At 43.7% G+C, this 13753-nt stretch overlaps 1 protein-coding gene across 1 annotated transcript in view; it reads left to right on the plus strand.

The window, feature by feature from the left end:
- Nucleotides 1-13753, plus strand: part of WWP2 (WW domain containing E3 ubiquitin protein ligase 2) — a gene marked incomplete at its 3' end in the record, with an annotated part of 120720 nt that overhangs the window by 26127 nt on the left and 80840 nt on the right. Inside the window, exon 4 of the mRNA XM_084257197.1 lies at nucleotides 12074-12211. Coding sequence (XP_084113323.1) covers nucleotides 12074-12211 — 138 coding nt within the window. The remainder of the gene's footprint in view (nucleotides 1-12073; nucleotides 12212-13753) is intronic.

The following is a 13753-nucleotide window of genomic DNA, read 5'->3' on the forward strand; positions in this document are numbered from 1 at the left end:
AAACCCTCCTCAATTCATGGATTGTTTCTGTATTGGTTTTAAGATTATAGAATACAGTAAGTAGAAAATCAAAGGCACAGCTTTTGGTCTGGGATGAACTCAGTTCAGCATATGCCCTTTGTATATATGTGCCTTTGTGCTAGTGTTTGCAGGTGTGACAACTTTGTATGACGTTGTCAGCCATGAGTTATATCATAGGGAAGGGACTTGGAAGATGTGTGTTTAAGGGATTTCACCTTTCTGTCTTGTTTGAATTTTTTATAAGGAGCATATTGGTTTTTTTTCCCAAGTTAGATATTGTGTAGACAATATTATATGGCATAAATGGGACAAAATGTATGTTTCATTATTGAAAATTTCAAGCATTAAGATAGTAGAGAGGTAGTGTAGTGAACTGTCCTGTGCCAGCTTTCAGCAAAGGTCAACACATGTCCGTGTGGAGTCCCCGCTTTTTTGGGGGAGTATTTGAAAGCAGATCTGAGACATCATGTTATATCACTGGTAAGCACTACAGTTATATGTCTGACTGATTCAGAGACTTAGAAAAAACTGTGTGGCAAAAATAGTGGTAATTTAAAAACTAAAACCCTTATTTCATCATCCTACTCTTCAAACACCACTTACTCTTTCTCTCTGGATCATTTATTTCTTTGTCCCTTTTTCATTCTTTTTTTAAAAAATAGGATATTTAACAATAGGGTTCATTCTATAACTTCATGTTCTTTTTTTAACATTGTTATATGAATAATTTTCCATCTTGCTCTGCATTCTTCATAATCACTAAGCCAAATCTCAACTGTGGCATCATATCTCATTTATCTGAAATTGCAGTTTTTAAAAAGCCAGCTTTATAAAGAGAGATTTAAAAAAAAAAAAACACAGACTCTTAACCACAAAAATTCTCTTTAGCCTGACTGCTACATTCAAAGTCGATGTAAAAGGAGGTTTGTTCATTGAAAGCCTGCCTCTACTATGTTTATAAACACGGCTTTGATCCTGGGCCATGGCAGGGGTGGTGTGGTATGAGGTTCCCCGAGGGCACGGAGAGTGATGAGCTGTGAAAGTGAGCCCAGGAGAAGAGGAGCAGTGACAAGCAGGCAGCAGAAACGAACTGACAGTTTATTCTAAAGATTTAACTTTCCCAGGTCTGTGTTTATTTCCCCTAAAAAGCTTAAAAGTTTTAAAAATATGCTATAGCTTGGTAAACAGTGAGATTTACCAAGGTCAGTGAGGCCCTTGGTATCCTGTATGACAGGGCCCCTCCACCTTTTAGGAGTCTGCTTGCCTATAACAGACCTTACTAGATGAATGACTGTGATAAAGAGCCAATTCTGAAGTGTAAATGCGTGGGCACTTTTTTTGCTTGTAAGTAGAGAATAATGTGTGTACCTAGATGCCTGGGTTTTGCCTGTAGGACCCTGGGAGCCTGCCTCTAGAGAAAGAAGGACGATGGCGTCATCGTCACCAACCAAGATTCCAATGCCTGTGCTTGAGCTCACCACGCTTGTGCCTGTCTGAAGGCACTCTCCATCCACAGTTTGGAGCCTGCCCTTTCCTGCCTTCTCAGCAACGCTTCTTGATTTTCCTCCTGCCTCCATGATGGTTCTTCCCTCTCTTCTTTGCAAGGTCATCTTCATCTATTTGACTGTTAATGGTGTGAGTTTCCAGTCTTACCACCCTCTTCTTCTGTGATCATGTTCCCATCTGTATCTCCTTTTTATGGATAACCACCATCTACAGTGGAACCCATGGATTTGAATCCTCTAGTCCAGATCTTGCTCCTGAACTCTCTACCCACATACCTGACTGTGGCCCTGCTGTTTCCTTGTGGATCTGTCACAGCATCTCAAAATCAACTCATCCAAATCTGAACTCATCTCCTCTCCCTGAAACTTGGTCCACTTCCGGTGTTCCATATTTGATGTAGAGACCCTACATTTGTCCAGTTAAGTATGTGAGAAGCCCAGAAGTTGTCTTTGAAACCTCCACCCTTCTTGCTCACCCCCTTTGCTAATCTGCTTTCAGATTCTCTTAGTTTTTACCTTTGCAAGTCCACCTCCTCCTTTCATCTCTACCTCTGCTACTCTCACCCTTTCCTGTGGCCTCCTGTCTTCCTGGCCTCACTTCCCTCTAGTCTGTTTTCCACACAGCAGACAGAATGAATTTTGAAGTCTCAAAGCTGATCTAGTTACACCTTGTTTAAAAGTACTTAAAAACCAGGCAGCTGCTTTTAAGAGTGAGAAAAACTTCCACATGGCCTACCCACACTGCACTCAATGTCTGGTCACTTCCTAGATCTCCTACCCCATTTGGATTACGTTCTCTTCCAGCCCCACTTACCTCTGTTCAGTTTCCTGACTGCATCCAGCTCATTCTCAGGCCCTTTGCACATGGTATTTCTTCTGCCTGGAAATGGTCTTCCTCCCCTACCCTCCCCCATCATGTTAGCTGTCTGCCTGAAACAGGTCACATTTTTTCTCATGCTCTGACCAGGCCCAGATATCCAGCTGCTTTGGGGACATTAGGTTTTGTGTGTGAAATTTGTTTCACAGTTGCAACTTGGTATTTCTTTGTGAGATTGTCTAGCTAATTGTGTTTCTCCTACAGATTTGTGCAGTTCCTAAAAGCAGAGACTATGTATATTTTCATTCTTCATTATAACCCAACTTCTTAGTGCAGTGTCTGGCAGATAGTACCCAGATAGTGCTTCTTGAATGAAGAGCTAGAAAGTGAGAAAAGAAAAAAGTTTATAAACTGGCTTTGTAAAATGAAGCTCTTCTCTAGAGAAGTTAATGCAATCCTCAGTAGACTAAAACTTTCATTTCAGGATGGGTAAGGGTAGATTCCCAGCAGCAACACATCGGAGAAGTTCAAGACCAAGTAGACTCTTCTTTATGTTCTGTGTTCTCAGAAGACTCTGACAAGGTGTGAGTGATGGGGACCCAGAGGATGCAAGATAAGGCAGAGTGAACATTGTCTCCCTTCCCAGGAATTGCAGCTTTTACAACCTGATGCTAACTGGGCCAAAAAGCTTTTTCTTGTTAGGGTCAGGCTAAGCTTGGAAGCCGGAGACACTGTAACAGTAAATTGTGGAAGCCTTTGGCTTCCTTTACTGCAGAGGGAACATGAACGAGCATTCTCTTTAAAGCTGGGTAGACTCCTATTGGGGAATGGAAAGACTGTTTACTCCCTGCCTTTCTGGAATTTCCTCCAGTTCTCTTCCTCTCTGCACCAATATTTCACAGCTTTGTGTAGAGTGAACATTGAAATGCCCTGCTTATGTTTGTTTTTTTTTGATAGGACTATGGGTTTGAGGGCAGAGGAAGGCGGAAAAGAGGGAGGTTTGTTTATTCCACTGAGCTGCCATCTTCAGGTCACATCTCCATTGGCTTCTGAGACTTGACACAGAGGGCTTGGTCTCCCTTAAAAGTATCCCACTTTTGGGCCTCCCCGGTGGCGCAGCGGTTGAGCGCTGGGTTGCGAAGCTGCCCGCGGCCTCTGCGGCGCAGGTTCGATCCCCGGCTGCTCCCTGGCCACCGGAGGAGGGTCCCACATGGCGCGCAGACCTCTCCTGCTGCCCGCTGCTCCCCTCAGCAGTGTACTTCAGTCCTTCTGCCTCCTCTGCTCCCCTCTCTGCCTCTTGTGAATTCTCTCACCCTCCCGTGCTTCTGACTGTACCCAGTGCATGTATAAACAAAAAAACAAACAAATAAATAAATAAATAAAACATGCCTCTAGAAAATTAAAAAAAAAAAAAGTATCCCAGTTTTGTGCCTGGTTTTATTTTCCCCAGCTTTCCAGTTAAACCCTTAGATTTGTATTCTGAGTTGTGAAGAAAAAGGGGAAAAATGATTCTTTTAAAAGATGAAGGTATGGATATCAGAATTTTGGTGGTGAGGGAGCAGGGGTTCAGAGAGGATAACTGATTCTAAAGTAGAAAGGTCTTTCAGGACTTCCCTGGTGGCATCGGGGTTAAGTTCAGCTTTATCATGCTATCACCACTGCGGCCTGAGTTCAATCCCCGGCCAGGGAGCTAACCCACTTATGGTGCGGCAGACCTCTCCTGTCAAACCTGCTGCTCCCCTCAGCAGTGTATTTCAGTAGATTAGCCTGCTCTGCTCCCCACTCTGTCTCTGGTGAATCCTCTCACTCCCTGCACCTCTAGCCTATACCCTGGTTCTTCTATGCATTAATAAGTAAATAAATCGGGCTTCCCTGGTGGCGCAAGGGTTAAGCACCGCACTATGAAGCTGTCCACAGCCTCTGCAGCACGAGTTCGATCCTTGGCCGGCCAGGGAGCAACCCACATGGCGCAGCAGACCTCTCCTGATTCGCCTGTTGCTCCCCTCAGCAGTGTACTTCAGTCAATCTGCCTGTTCTATTCCCCATTTGTCTCTGGTGAATCCTCTCACGCCCTGCATCTCTGGCCTGTACCCCAGCTCTTATATGCATAAATAAATCAATCTTTAAAAAAAATAAGTAAATAAACCTTTTAAAAAAATGGCCTTTCATGCCACTTCCAGGCAGGAGGTGTGGATTTCATAACTGAGCCACAGACTGGAACACAGCTTGGCAGTCATGCTTAGCCTGGTCTCTTCTCTTGTTGGAATAAGGAAGGCAACTTCCATGTCCTGTTTATCTCTACTTATTAGTACCATACGCAGAAAACATACTAAGGAGCTCAAGTCAAGAGAGGGGGAAAGGAACTCTTAGAAAAATGTGACTCATCCTTGTGCCACCTAGCATTTCTTTCCAGTAGGAAATGATTAACTTGAAGCCACTTGAAAATCTAAAGCTCTGAAGAGAGAACAAGTTAATAGTAGGAGTTATTCCCCCAGGCTGCTTGACTGGTATATTTTCTATCTATTTGTATTCCAGAATGTGTATGTGATGTTGAGTTCTTGTATGTATTTTAGTTTACAGTCACTTTTTGTGCCTTAGGTTTGCTGGCTTAGGAAAAACACCCCCCCCAACACACACACACACACACACACTCACACACAGAAACTGTTATAAGAAAATGCCAAGCAGGCACAGTGGTGGAAAGAATAGTTGATAAGCCCTGATGCCTGTCACTCAGCTCCACAGCCAGCTCCACATCCATTCTTTTTTTTTTTTTTTTTTTAAAGGGAAGTGCTCTTCTTTTCTTTCTTTTTTTTTTTTTTTTTAATAGAGGCATGTTTTTCTTTATTTGTTTGCTTGTTTGTTTTTGTTTTGTTTATACATGCACTGGGTACAGTCAGAGGCGCGGGAGGGTGAGAGAATTCACCAGAGCCAGAGCGGGGAGCAGAGCAGGCAGAAGGACCAAGGTACACTGCTGAGGGGAGCAGCGGGCGGCAGGAGAGGTCTGCGCACCATGTGGGACCCTCCTCCGGTGGCCGGGGAGCAGCCGGGGATTGAACCGGCGCCGCAGAGGCCGCGGGCAGCTTCGCAACCCAGCGCTCTACCGCTGCGCCACCGGGGAGGCCCTCCACATCCATTCTTGATTCACCTAACTGGATTGTTTTTATCTGCACCCTGACATATTTCAGTATACATCTTTAAAAGATAACCCATATTCATACTACTAGTTTCAGTTCTAAAAACTTGATGGTGATACTTTAATATCATCAAGTAATCCAGCAGGGATTTTCATTTCCCCAGTTGTCCTAATATATATTTTTTTAATCTACCATTGGTTTGTTTGCCTTAGGATCCAAACAACTTGGGTAAGTCTTTTCTCTCCTTCTTTACTTTATCTTTTTATCCCTTGTAGTTCATTGGAGAGACTCAGTGGTTTGTCCTGTTGTTTCCCATGTTTGGAATTTTGCTGTTTGTGTCCCGGAAGTTGAACATGTCCCTCTCTGCTTCCCATAGACTGACAGGTGGCTCTTGAGGCTGGGTTCTTTTTTCCTTTTTGATGAATTGGTATGTGCTTCCATCAGAAACACTTAATGTTTGCTTGTCCTTGGTATGCCAGCTTTTAACGAGATATCCTGGAATGGTTTCTGAGATATTCCAAATTCTTTGCCCCAGATTCTCATATCCATCCAGCCCTACTGCTGACTGTTCCCCTCCATAAAGCAGCATTACAAGGTTTCAGTAACTGCTTGCTTGGTTCAAACTGAAATAAGTTTGCTGATGGCTACGGTTAACTTGAGTTCAGGACAATGGGGTTCTTTTGCCAGCAGAATCTTTTCATTATACGTATGTGTTCCCATTTGGTGGCGATGGGTCTGACACTTTGTGCTGCCCCTGCCTATGATTTGCCCTGAGCTTTGATTCCAAGAGACTGGGATGAGGTAGTAGGGGAGGATAGTTGTGGAGTCTTGCTGATGTCCTCATTGGGGAGTCAAAGATCTTTTGCAGCATGCTAAGGAAGAGAAAAGATAGAGTCTTCGTTGGGTCCTGCATTCCTGGAAGCCACTGCCATCCTGTTCGCAGCTGGGGCATCTCCTACCAGGTGACCTCCTACCTGGCCTTGTCTACTCTACCTGTGTTCCTCCTGCAGCCAGAATGGTTAATGTAATAGCAGGAATCTTGTCCCTTCTTTGCTTAGAACCCTCTAGTGGCTCCTCATCTCACACACAGTCAACACTAAAGGCCTTTTGAGGGCTCCAGTGCCTTCCTTCTGAGCCACAGTTACTCATAACCCTCATCGCCTGCTCCCGTCTTCCCTCATCTACTCCAGTCACACTGGCTCCCTAACCATTCCCCAGACATGCTGGGCATGCTCCCACTTGGGGCCTCTGCTTCCTTTCTCTCTGCCTAGAATATTCTTCCTCTAGATACCTATGTGGCTTCCTCTGCCCATCCTCCTTGAAGTCTTTGCTCATCTGCCATCTTTCCAATGAACCCAGCCCCAAACCCTTCTCCCTCTTTTAGCACCTCCACCCCCATTCCTTGGTTCATTTTTGTCTATTGCATTTGCCACTTTCTAACAGATCATGCTGTTTACTTAAAAAAGATTGTCTGTTTTCTGTTTTCCCCCCAACTAGAATATGAATGCTCTAGGAACACAGTTTCTCAGTGGACTAGAACATTAGGCACTCACTACATGTGTGTAAATTGTGGGACCATGGGCAGAGCAGGGTTGGATGGAGCAGAGGTGGAGAGAGGGTGAGCTTCCTCTGGTAAATCTGATTTTAGTTCTGGAAATGGACTTACGGTATCCATTTTTTCATCAGTTACTTGATTTTTGAGCCATGCTTCCAAAGGCTGTTAGGAAGACCTGGAGGAGAAAGGCGCTTTGTGGTGTTGTCAGCGTCAGCATGGCGGTAGTGAAACCAGAGGGCCCCAGAGGCGAGGTGGCTAATGCTGCTATTTATAGCTGAGCTTCCAGTCTGTGCTTTCCAGCCACACTTACTCCTTTCAGCATCCTCCTTATGCTCAAGTCTGTCACTCAATTAGCTAATGGTTTCTTTAGTCCCATTATACATTGTAGGGCTCCCCTGGCTCAGGTGTTTTTTTTAAAGAGAATAATGGGGTGTTCTGTTCACCGAGGTTTAATTTTTTAATAGCCTTACCAGTTTTGAGAAAAAATTTCCCCAATTTTTTATGATGAAATTTTCAAACATACAAAAGAATCGAAAGAGTAATACAGCGAACACCCAAGGCCCAATATTTTACCGTGTCTGTTTTACCTGTCTGGGTGAACCTGTGGAGGTGTGCATTATTTTTACTGAATTATTTTCAGGAAAATTGTAGGTATCATGACAACTTCACTGCTAAAAACTTTAGCCTATACTCCTTTAAACCATATGAAAATAAGTACAGCTATCATTGTAATTTACTCTTGCATCTCCCACCAGTAAGAACTTTCTTACATAAAATCATATATCACTGTGGAACCTAAGAAAATCAACTCATTTCAGACATCATCTAATATCTAGCCTGGATGTAAATTTCTCCACTTGTCCTAATAATATTTTTTTCAAACCTAGGTTTAAGATCCATGCATAGCATATGGTGGTGGTGTTTCTTTAAATCTGGAAGTTTCCTTTCTCTCCTCTCCTTCCCATGTATTTCATGACATAGTCTTTGGGAAGAGTCCAGAGAGTCGCCACATAGATGTTTCATGTTGTGTTTTTGTCTGTTTCCTCATGGTAGCATTGATCTTGTTTCTCTGTCCCCTTATTTCATGTAAACTAGCAGGAGCAATAGCGGCTTGGTTGGATTCAGATGAAGTGCTCTCAGTGATGTTGTGTGCTTCATCCTGCCTTCAGTCAGGAAGCATATCGGTGTCAGCTTGTCTTGCTCTTAACGATGCTCAGTTTGATCACTTGCCTCGATGGTGGTAGCCAGCATGCTCTCTGACTCTTTCTAGTAAATATTACAGTAGAGAGCGATGGTCATCTCTAAAGCCACCTCTTCCCATTGGCTCTTTTTGAAGGTCAAATGTGTCTCAAAGAGTTGCAAGGCAACTTTGGGGCCTAATGGTATGGAATGACTCTGTTGGACACAATTTGTGGGTAAACTAGATAGGAGAGCTAAGTTGGAGCCTTGAGATGAGACTGTGGAGAGAAAAACACATGTTATGCTTCTGGCTTCTTTCTAAGGATCTTGACATTGTACCTGTCAGCAGGTTGACATTACCAGGGAGAGGTTCTTCTACCTTCAGTATCATCACTCCTGGAAGGAGGGAAAAAATTGTCCATGTGTAAAATGATGATCTTCCTGAGATAACAAGAAAGGAATCACAGAACCCTTAAAATGTTCATGTAGCACGTCTCCAACAGCTGCGTACTGACTCGAGGTGGCCAGGCCTCTGTAGGAAGTATCCTAGAAACAAGGCCAGAAGACTGTCCTCGTGATGGTTGTATGGCTTACCTTGGAAGATTTTGTGGCGTTTGATGCTGCAACCTAAAAATCTTGGAAAGGGCAAGAAAAGATTAGACCAAGTTAGACCAAAAACAGGAACATCAGCAGGGAAAGAGTAAAAATGACAGCTTCCTGGAAACTTACTAAATGACTTTAGTTCTTTACAGGTGTCCCCTAAAACATGTCCTCTTACTGCTTCTGTTTTTGCAGGTAGGGAGACTAATGCTCAGGTTAAGTAATTTGCTTAATGCCGCACAGCTATTAGGTGCTAGAACCGAGATTTGAACTTCTGTGGTGGACTTCTTGCTAGGGCTGTATGCCCTGGATCTCAACATGAAATGGAGTAGGAAGAATCTCAGTGACTTAATAAAACGTACTAACCATAGTAAAATTATTATTATTGGTGGTATAGATTATTTCATAATTTTAGTGGATCAGAATTTGGGAACCGCTTAGCTGGGCAAGCTGACCTGGGATGTCTCGTGAGACTGCAGGCTATTGTTAGCTGGGCTGCGATCAATTGAAGGCTGGGCTGGGGCAGAGGATTCTACTTCCAAGGTGGTTCCTTCACATGGTTGGCAAGTGGTTCTTTCCCCTTCTCCTAGACTTTTTGAAGGAACTAGTTTTACATATTACAGGTATCATCTTACAGAAATTTATAGAAGTCACCAAGCCCCTCAGTGAAACTGGCCACCAATAGTAACAACCTCAAGAGGCTCTGGAGAGATCCATTACAGGGAAGAGACATGGGGAGGGTAGCGATGTTTAAGAAAACTTGAAAACCTCAAGGAAAGTGCATCTGGTTTCTACTTTTTAATAGTAGATCCTTGACTGGATCCGGACACTTCTCCCCTACATTCTTAAGAATGTAGCAATAAATGTTTCTTAGAGAGACTCGGGGCAGGCTTTTTTGGGGTTCAGGGAGCTTGTCTCTAGGAAGTACTTGTGGAGATACTTATTTACACATGTCCTGCCTAGTTCTAGAAAACAATGAGCTAACTTTACAGGAATATACTAGCAATGAAAAGATGAAAAAAAGTGGATGGTGGGTGGGGAGCGAGGTAGAATATATGGTACCTTCCCGGACGGCCTTTGTAAGGTGTGGGAGGCACGGAGGGACCACAGACCCTTTGGAAATCCTCATATACAACTGCTCCCTCTTGGTGACTGTTGAATGGCTCTGAACTGGAGGTTATAGCTTCTGAGCAATAACTGGACAGAAGTTATTGTATGAGTAAGCTCAGGGCTGAGGATGGGGGTGGTTGGCAGCAGTTTCCATCCCATTCAGGGTTTGGAGCTTCTGCCCCATGTCAGTCTGTTCTGTTTTTGTGTGTCAATTTCCTGACTCTTCTCATCCACAGAGCCAAATTCACCAGTGTCACAGTGGCTGGGGGGGCGTGGGGGGCTGGGTGGCTAAGCCACCTGCTTACCTCCATCACAGAGCTTGGGCTCGACTGGTCTTCCCCTACCATCTACCCCAGGGTCTGTGACTACGGGGCTGGATTGCCCGTTTTTAACTTTTATGGCTTTAAATCTTATGAAATATTTTTAGGGTAGAAAAAAAACCACTTTAAAAAATATAATTTATTTACATATATATTACATCGTTCATTTTTGTACAATGTTTGCTTTCTCCTCTCAGGTGTAGTCCCCATAGAATTCCCACCATCATTTCACCCATGCACCGTTGCCATAGTCCCCTGTGCTCTTCCCTCCCCTGTTCTGAGCCCTCTTCCCCCCCACCCTTCTCTGCAGTGTGTCTCGGATTTATGGTTGCCTGCCAATTTTTTTTTTAATTTTTATTTATTTATTTTTATCTTTTTCATTTTTTATTTTAACATTTATCATTTTTTACATTTTTTAAGACAATATTTGCTTCGCCCCATACCCTCAGATTGAGTCCCCATAGACTCTCCTTCCCCAAGGCACCCATGCACCATCACCACAGTCCCCTGTGCTCCTCCCTCCATCCCTCTCACCCCCTCCCTCCTCCTCCCCTGCAGGATGTCTCTGGTTTATAATAATCTGTTTTTGCTTTGTTGTATTTTGTACTGTTATTTTTTTTTTTCACTGATGTCTTATTTGGTTCCCCTATATTCCTGTTATAAGTGAAACCATCCGGTATTTTTCTTTTTCCTTCTGGCTTGTTTCACTGAGCATAATTCCTTCTAGCTCCAGCCATGTTGCTGCAAATGACATGAGTTTATCTTTTTTGATTGCTGCATAATATTCCATTGTGTATATGTGCCACATCTTCTTGAGCCAGTCATCTATTTTGGGCATTTGGGTTGTTTCCAGGTTTTACCTGTTGTAAATAGTGCTGTAATAAGCATAGGTGTACAGGTGTTCTTTTGAATCACTGTTTTTGTGTCCTTTGGATAGATCCCTAGGAGTGTTTTACCTGTATTTTCCTCTGTATATTTTATGGTTTCAGGTCTTATGTTCCATTGTTTTATCCAGTTTGAGTTGATTTTTATGCATGGTGTGAGACAGTAGTCAAGTTTCATTCTTTTGCATGTGGTGGTCCAGTTTTCCCAGCACCATTTATAGAACAAATTGTCCTTGTGGCATTGCATATTCTTTGCTCCTTTGTCAAAGATTAGCTGTCCATATATGTGTGGCTTTATTTCTTGGCTTTTTATTTGATTCCATTGGTCTGTGTGTCTGTTTTTGCTCCAGTACCGTACTGTTTTAATTAATATGGCTTTGTAGCATAGTTTGAAATCTGAGTGTATGACAACTCCATTCTCCTTCTTTTTAGTCAGGAGAGCTTTAAAACCACCTGCTTTTTAATGCAAACAAGAAAAAGAATAAGCCCCTATAGTCCTTCATCTAGAGATGACTCCTGGTGACATTTCCTTCAGGTGTCCTGACCAATTTCCCTCACTTTTGCCACCTTTCTTTATGTCAGAAGGGAGGATATTACTTGAAACTACTTCCTTTTTCTTGATGAGCCATCAGTATTTCTAATTAGGGCCCTCAAATATAAGTAAACAAATTAATAAGTGATGTAGGAATTATCTCTAGCTAACTTCATGACACAAAACATCAAACGCAAAGAGCACAGTCTTTCCCACCAGATTAATACAGAAGTGTTGACAATGAGATGTAGCCCTCCTTGTCCTTTGGTCTGTGCTGCAAGACAAATTTGAAGATGCGGAAAAGTATTGCCAGGGATGCCAGAGTAGGTGAGATGGGAGCTTACTATTTACAGAATCTTAACTCAAGGGTGCATTTGCTTTAGTCCATCTATGTTGCCTTTTGTGTCCAACAGTGGAGAACACACAGCTGACCCTGAACCTGCAGACGGAGAACAAAGGCGGTGTTGTCTCGGGTGGTGAGCTGACAATTTTCCTGGATGGGCCGACTGTTGATACGGGAAGTGTGCCTAACGGCAGTGCCGTGACGGAGGGTGAGTGCCGCCCTGCTCCCCAGGGCTGTGCCAGGATTGGGCAGGGCAGGGTAAGGGATAGGAGGTAGAGGAGGTGTCCGGAACTTGGTTCTCCATCAGGTATCTGGGTTGGGGTACCCTTCAGTTGGTCCTGGCCCATAGCATACCTAGACTCTTATTAACATCCTGGGTCAGAATTGTAACATGATGTTTTCAAGGACTGTGTTCTGATAAAGGACCAAAATAAATGTCAAGTCTTTGTAGGTGTGTTGTGGTTTGGTTTGAGAGCAGGAAAAAACATCTTTTCATCCCATATGGACTTTAGAAAATAAAACATCTTTATTAACCGTTGCTCTTCTTCCCAATACAGTTAAGCTTCCTGGGAAAGTTGATGGTGTCCTTTATGGGACAGCTTTGGTTGGGAAAGGGGACTATGACTTATAGAGATTCACACTAACAAAATACAGACAGAAGCAGGGAAGTTGTGGAGTGTCCCCCTCTTGTCTTGAATGTAGGCAGTTTGTTTCTTTTGATCTTGTCTGAAATTAGTCACCTTTGGATCTAGCAGGAAATTATTTCATGGACTCTGAGGTCTGAAATGGGTTGGGTTTCTCCATAATTTTTCTCATTAAATGTGATGTAACTAGTGCTTTTCAGGCTCCAAACAGGCTTTCTGTAGCTTCAAGGGAGTGAAATTTAATTCAAGGGCAATTGGGTAGACTGCATGTCGCAGTGATTGGATGGGCCTTGACTGCTGAGAATCCAGTCTCCACCCAACTTCGAGTTGTGCTTGGGTACTTTGGGTTCTTGGAGGAAAAACCTGCATCATTCACACAGTCAGCACATGTATCCATAATTAAGCATCTGGTATGTACTTGATCTTGGACCAGGTGTTAGCCAGATGGCAGTGGGCAAAGTTCATGTGGTCTCTATTCCCGGGAGCTTATACCTACTTGTCAGGGGTAGAGGATGTTAGATGTTAAACAGGGAAACACAAAATTGTTCTATAACTGGTGACAAAAGCTATGGAGGAGTATAGGGTGGTATGAGATTCCTGTACTTGAGCACTCATCGATATGTGGAGCATCAGGGACGGTTTCTCTGGGGAAGCTGAGACGGCTGGAGAAAGAGGCATTTAGACAGGGCATGGTGGGGGCTCAGGTAAAGGGCTGTTGAATGAGAGGTGGCGAGTTGTATGTGAAAAAGAGGTGGGAACAGGCTTGGCCTGTGGTGGGAACAGAGGCGATCAGGGTGACTGGGTTGTGGGAAACAACGAGGGGGGATGGGATGTGGAGCCAGGGAACCAGGTTGGCTCAGATCCTGCACCTTGAGGGCCTGGTAAGGATGTTGGACCTCACCTTAAGAAGCAGAAAGCTGGCGTAGGGTTTTTGGCAGAATATCATGATTTGACTGGAATTGACTCTGATTTGGCTCTTTGCCTTCTGGAGCAGTGCCCCAGTTTCTTGCCCCTACTCTGCAAGGTCCACATCCATTCCCTGACTCACATTGGTGTGAGAAGTTCACTTCATGTATAAAATCAGTAAGTAAGCTCTAACTGCCCTC

Source organism: Talpa europaea (assembly GCF_964194135.1).
Source record: "Talpa europaea genome assembly, chromosome: 16".
NCBI lineage: Eukaryota > Metazoa > Chordata > Mammalia > Eulipotyphla > Talpidae > Talpa > Talpa europaea.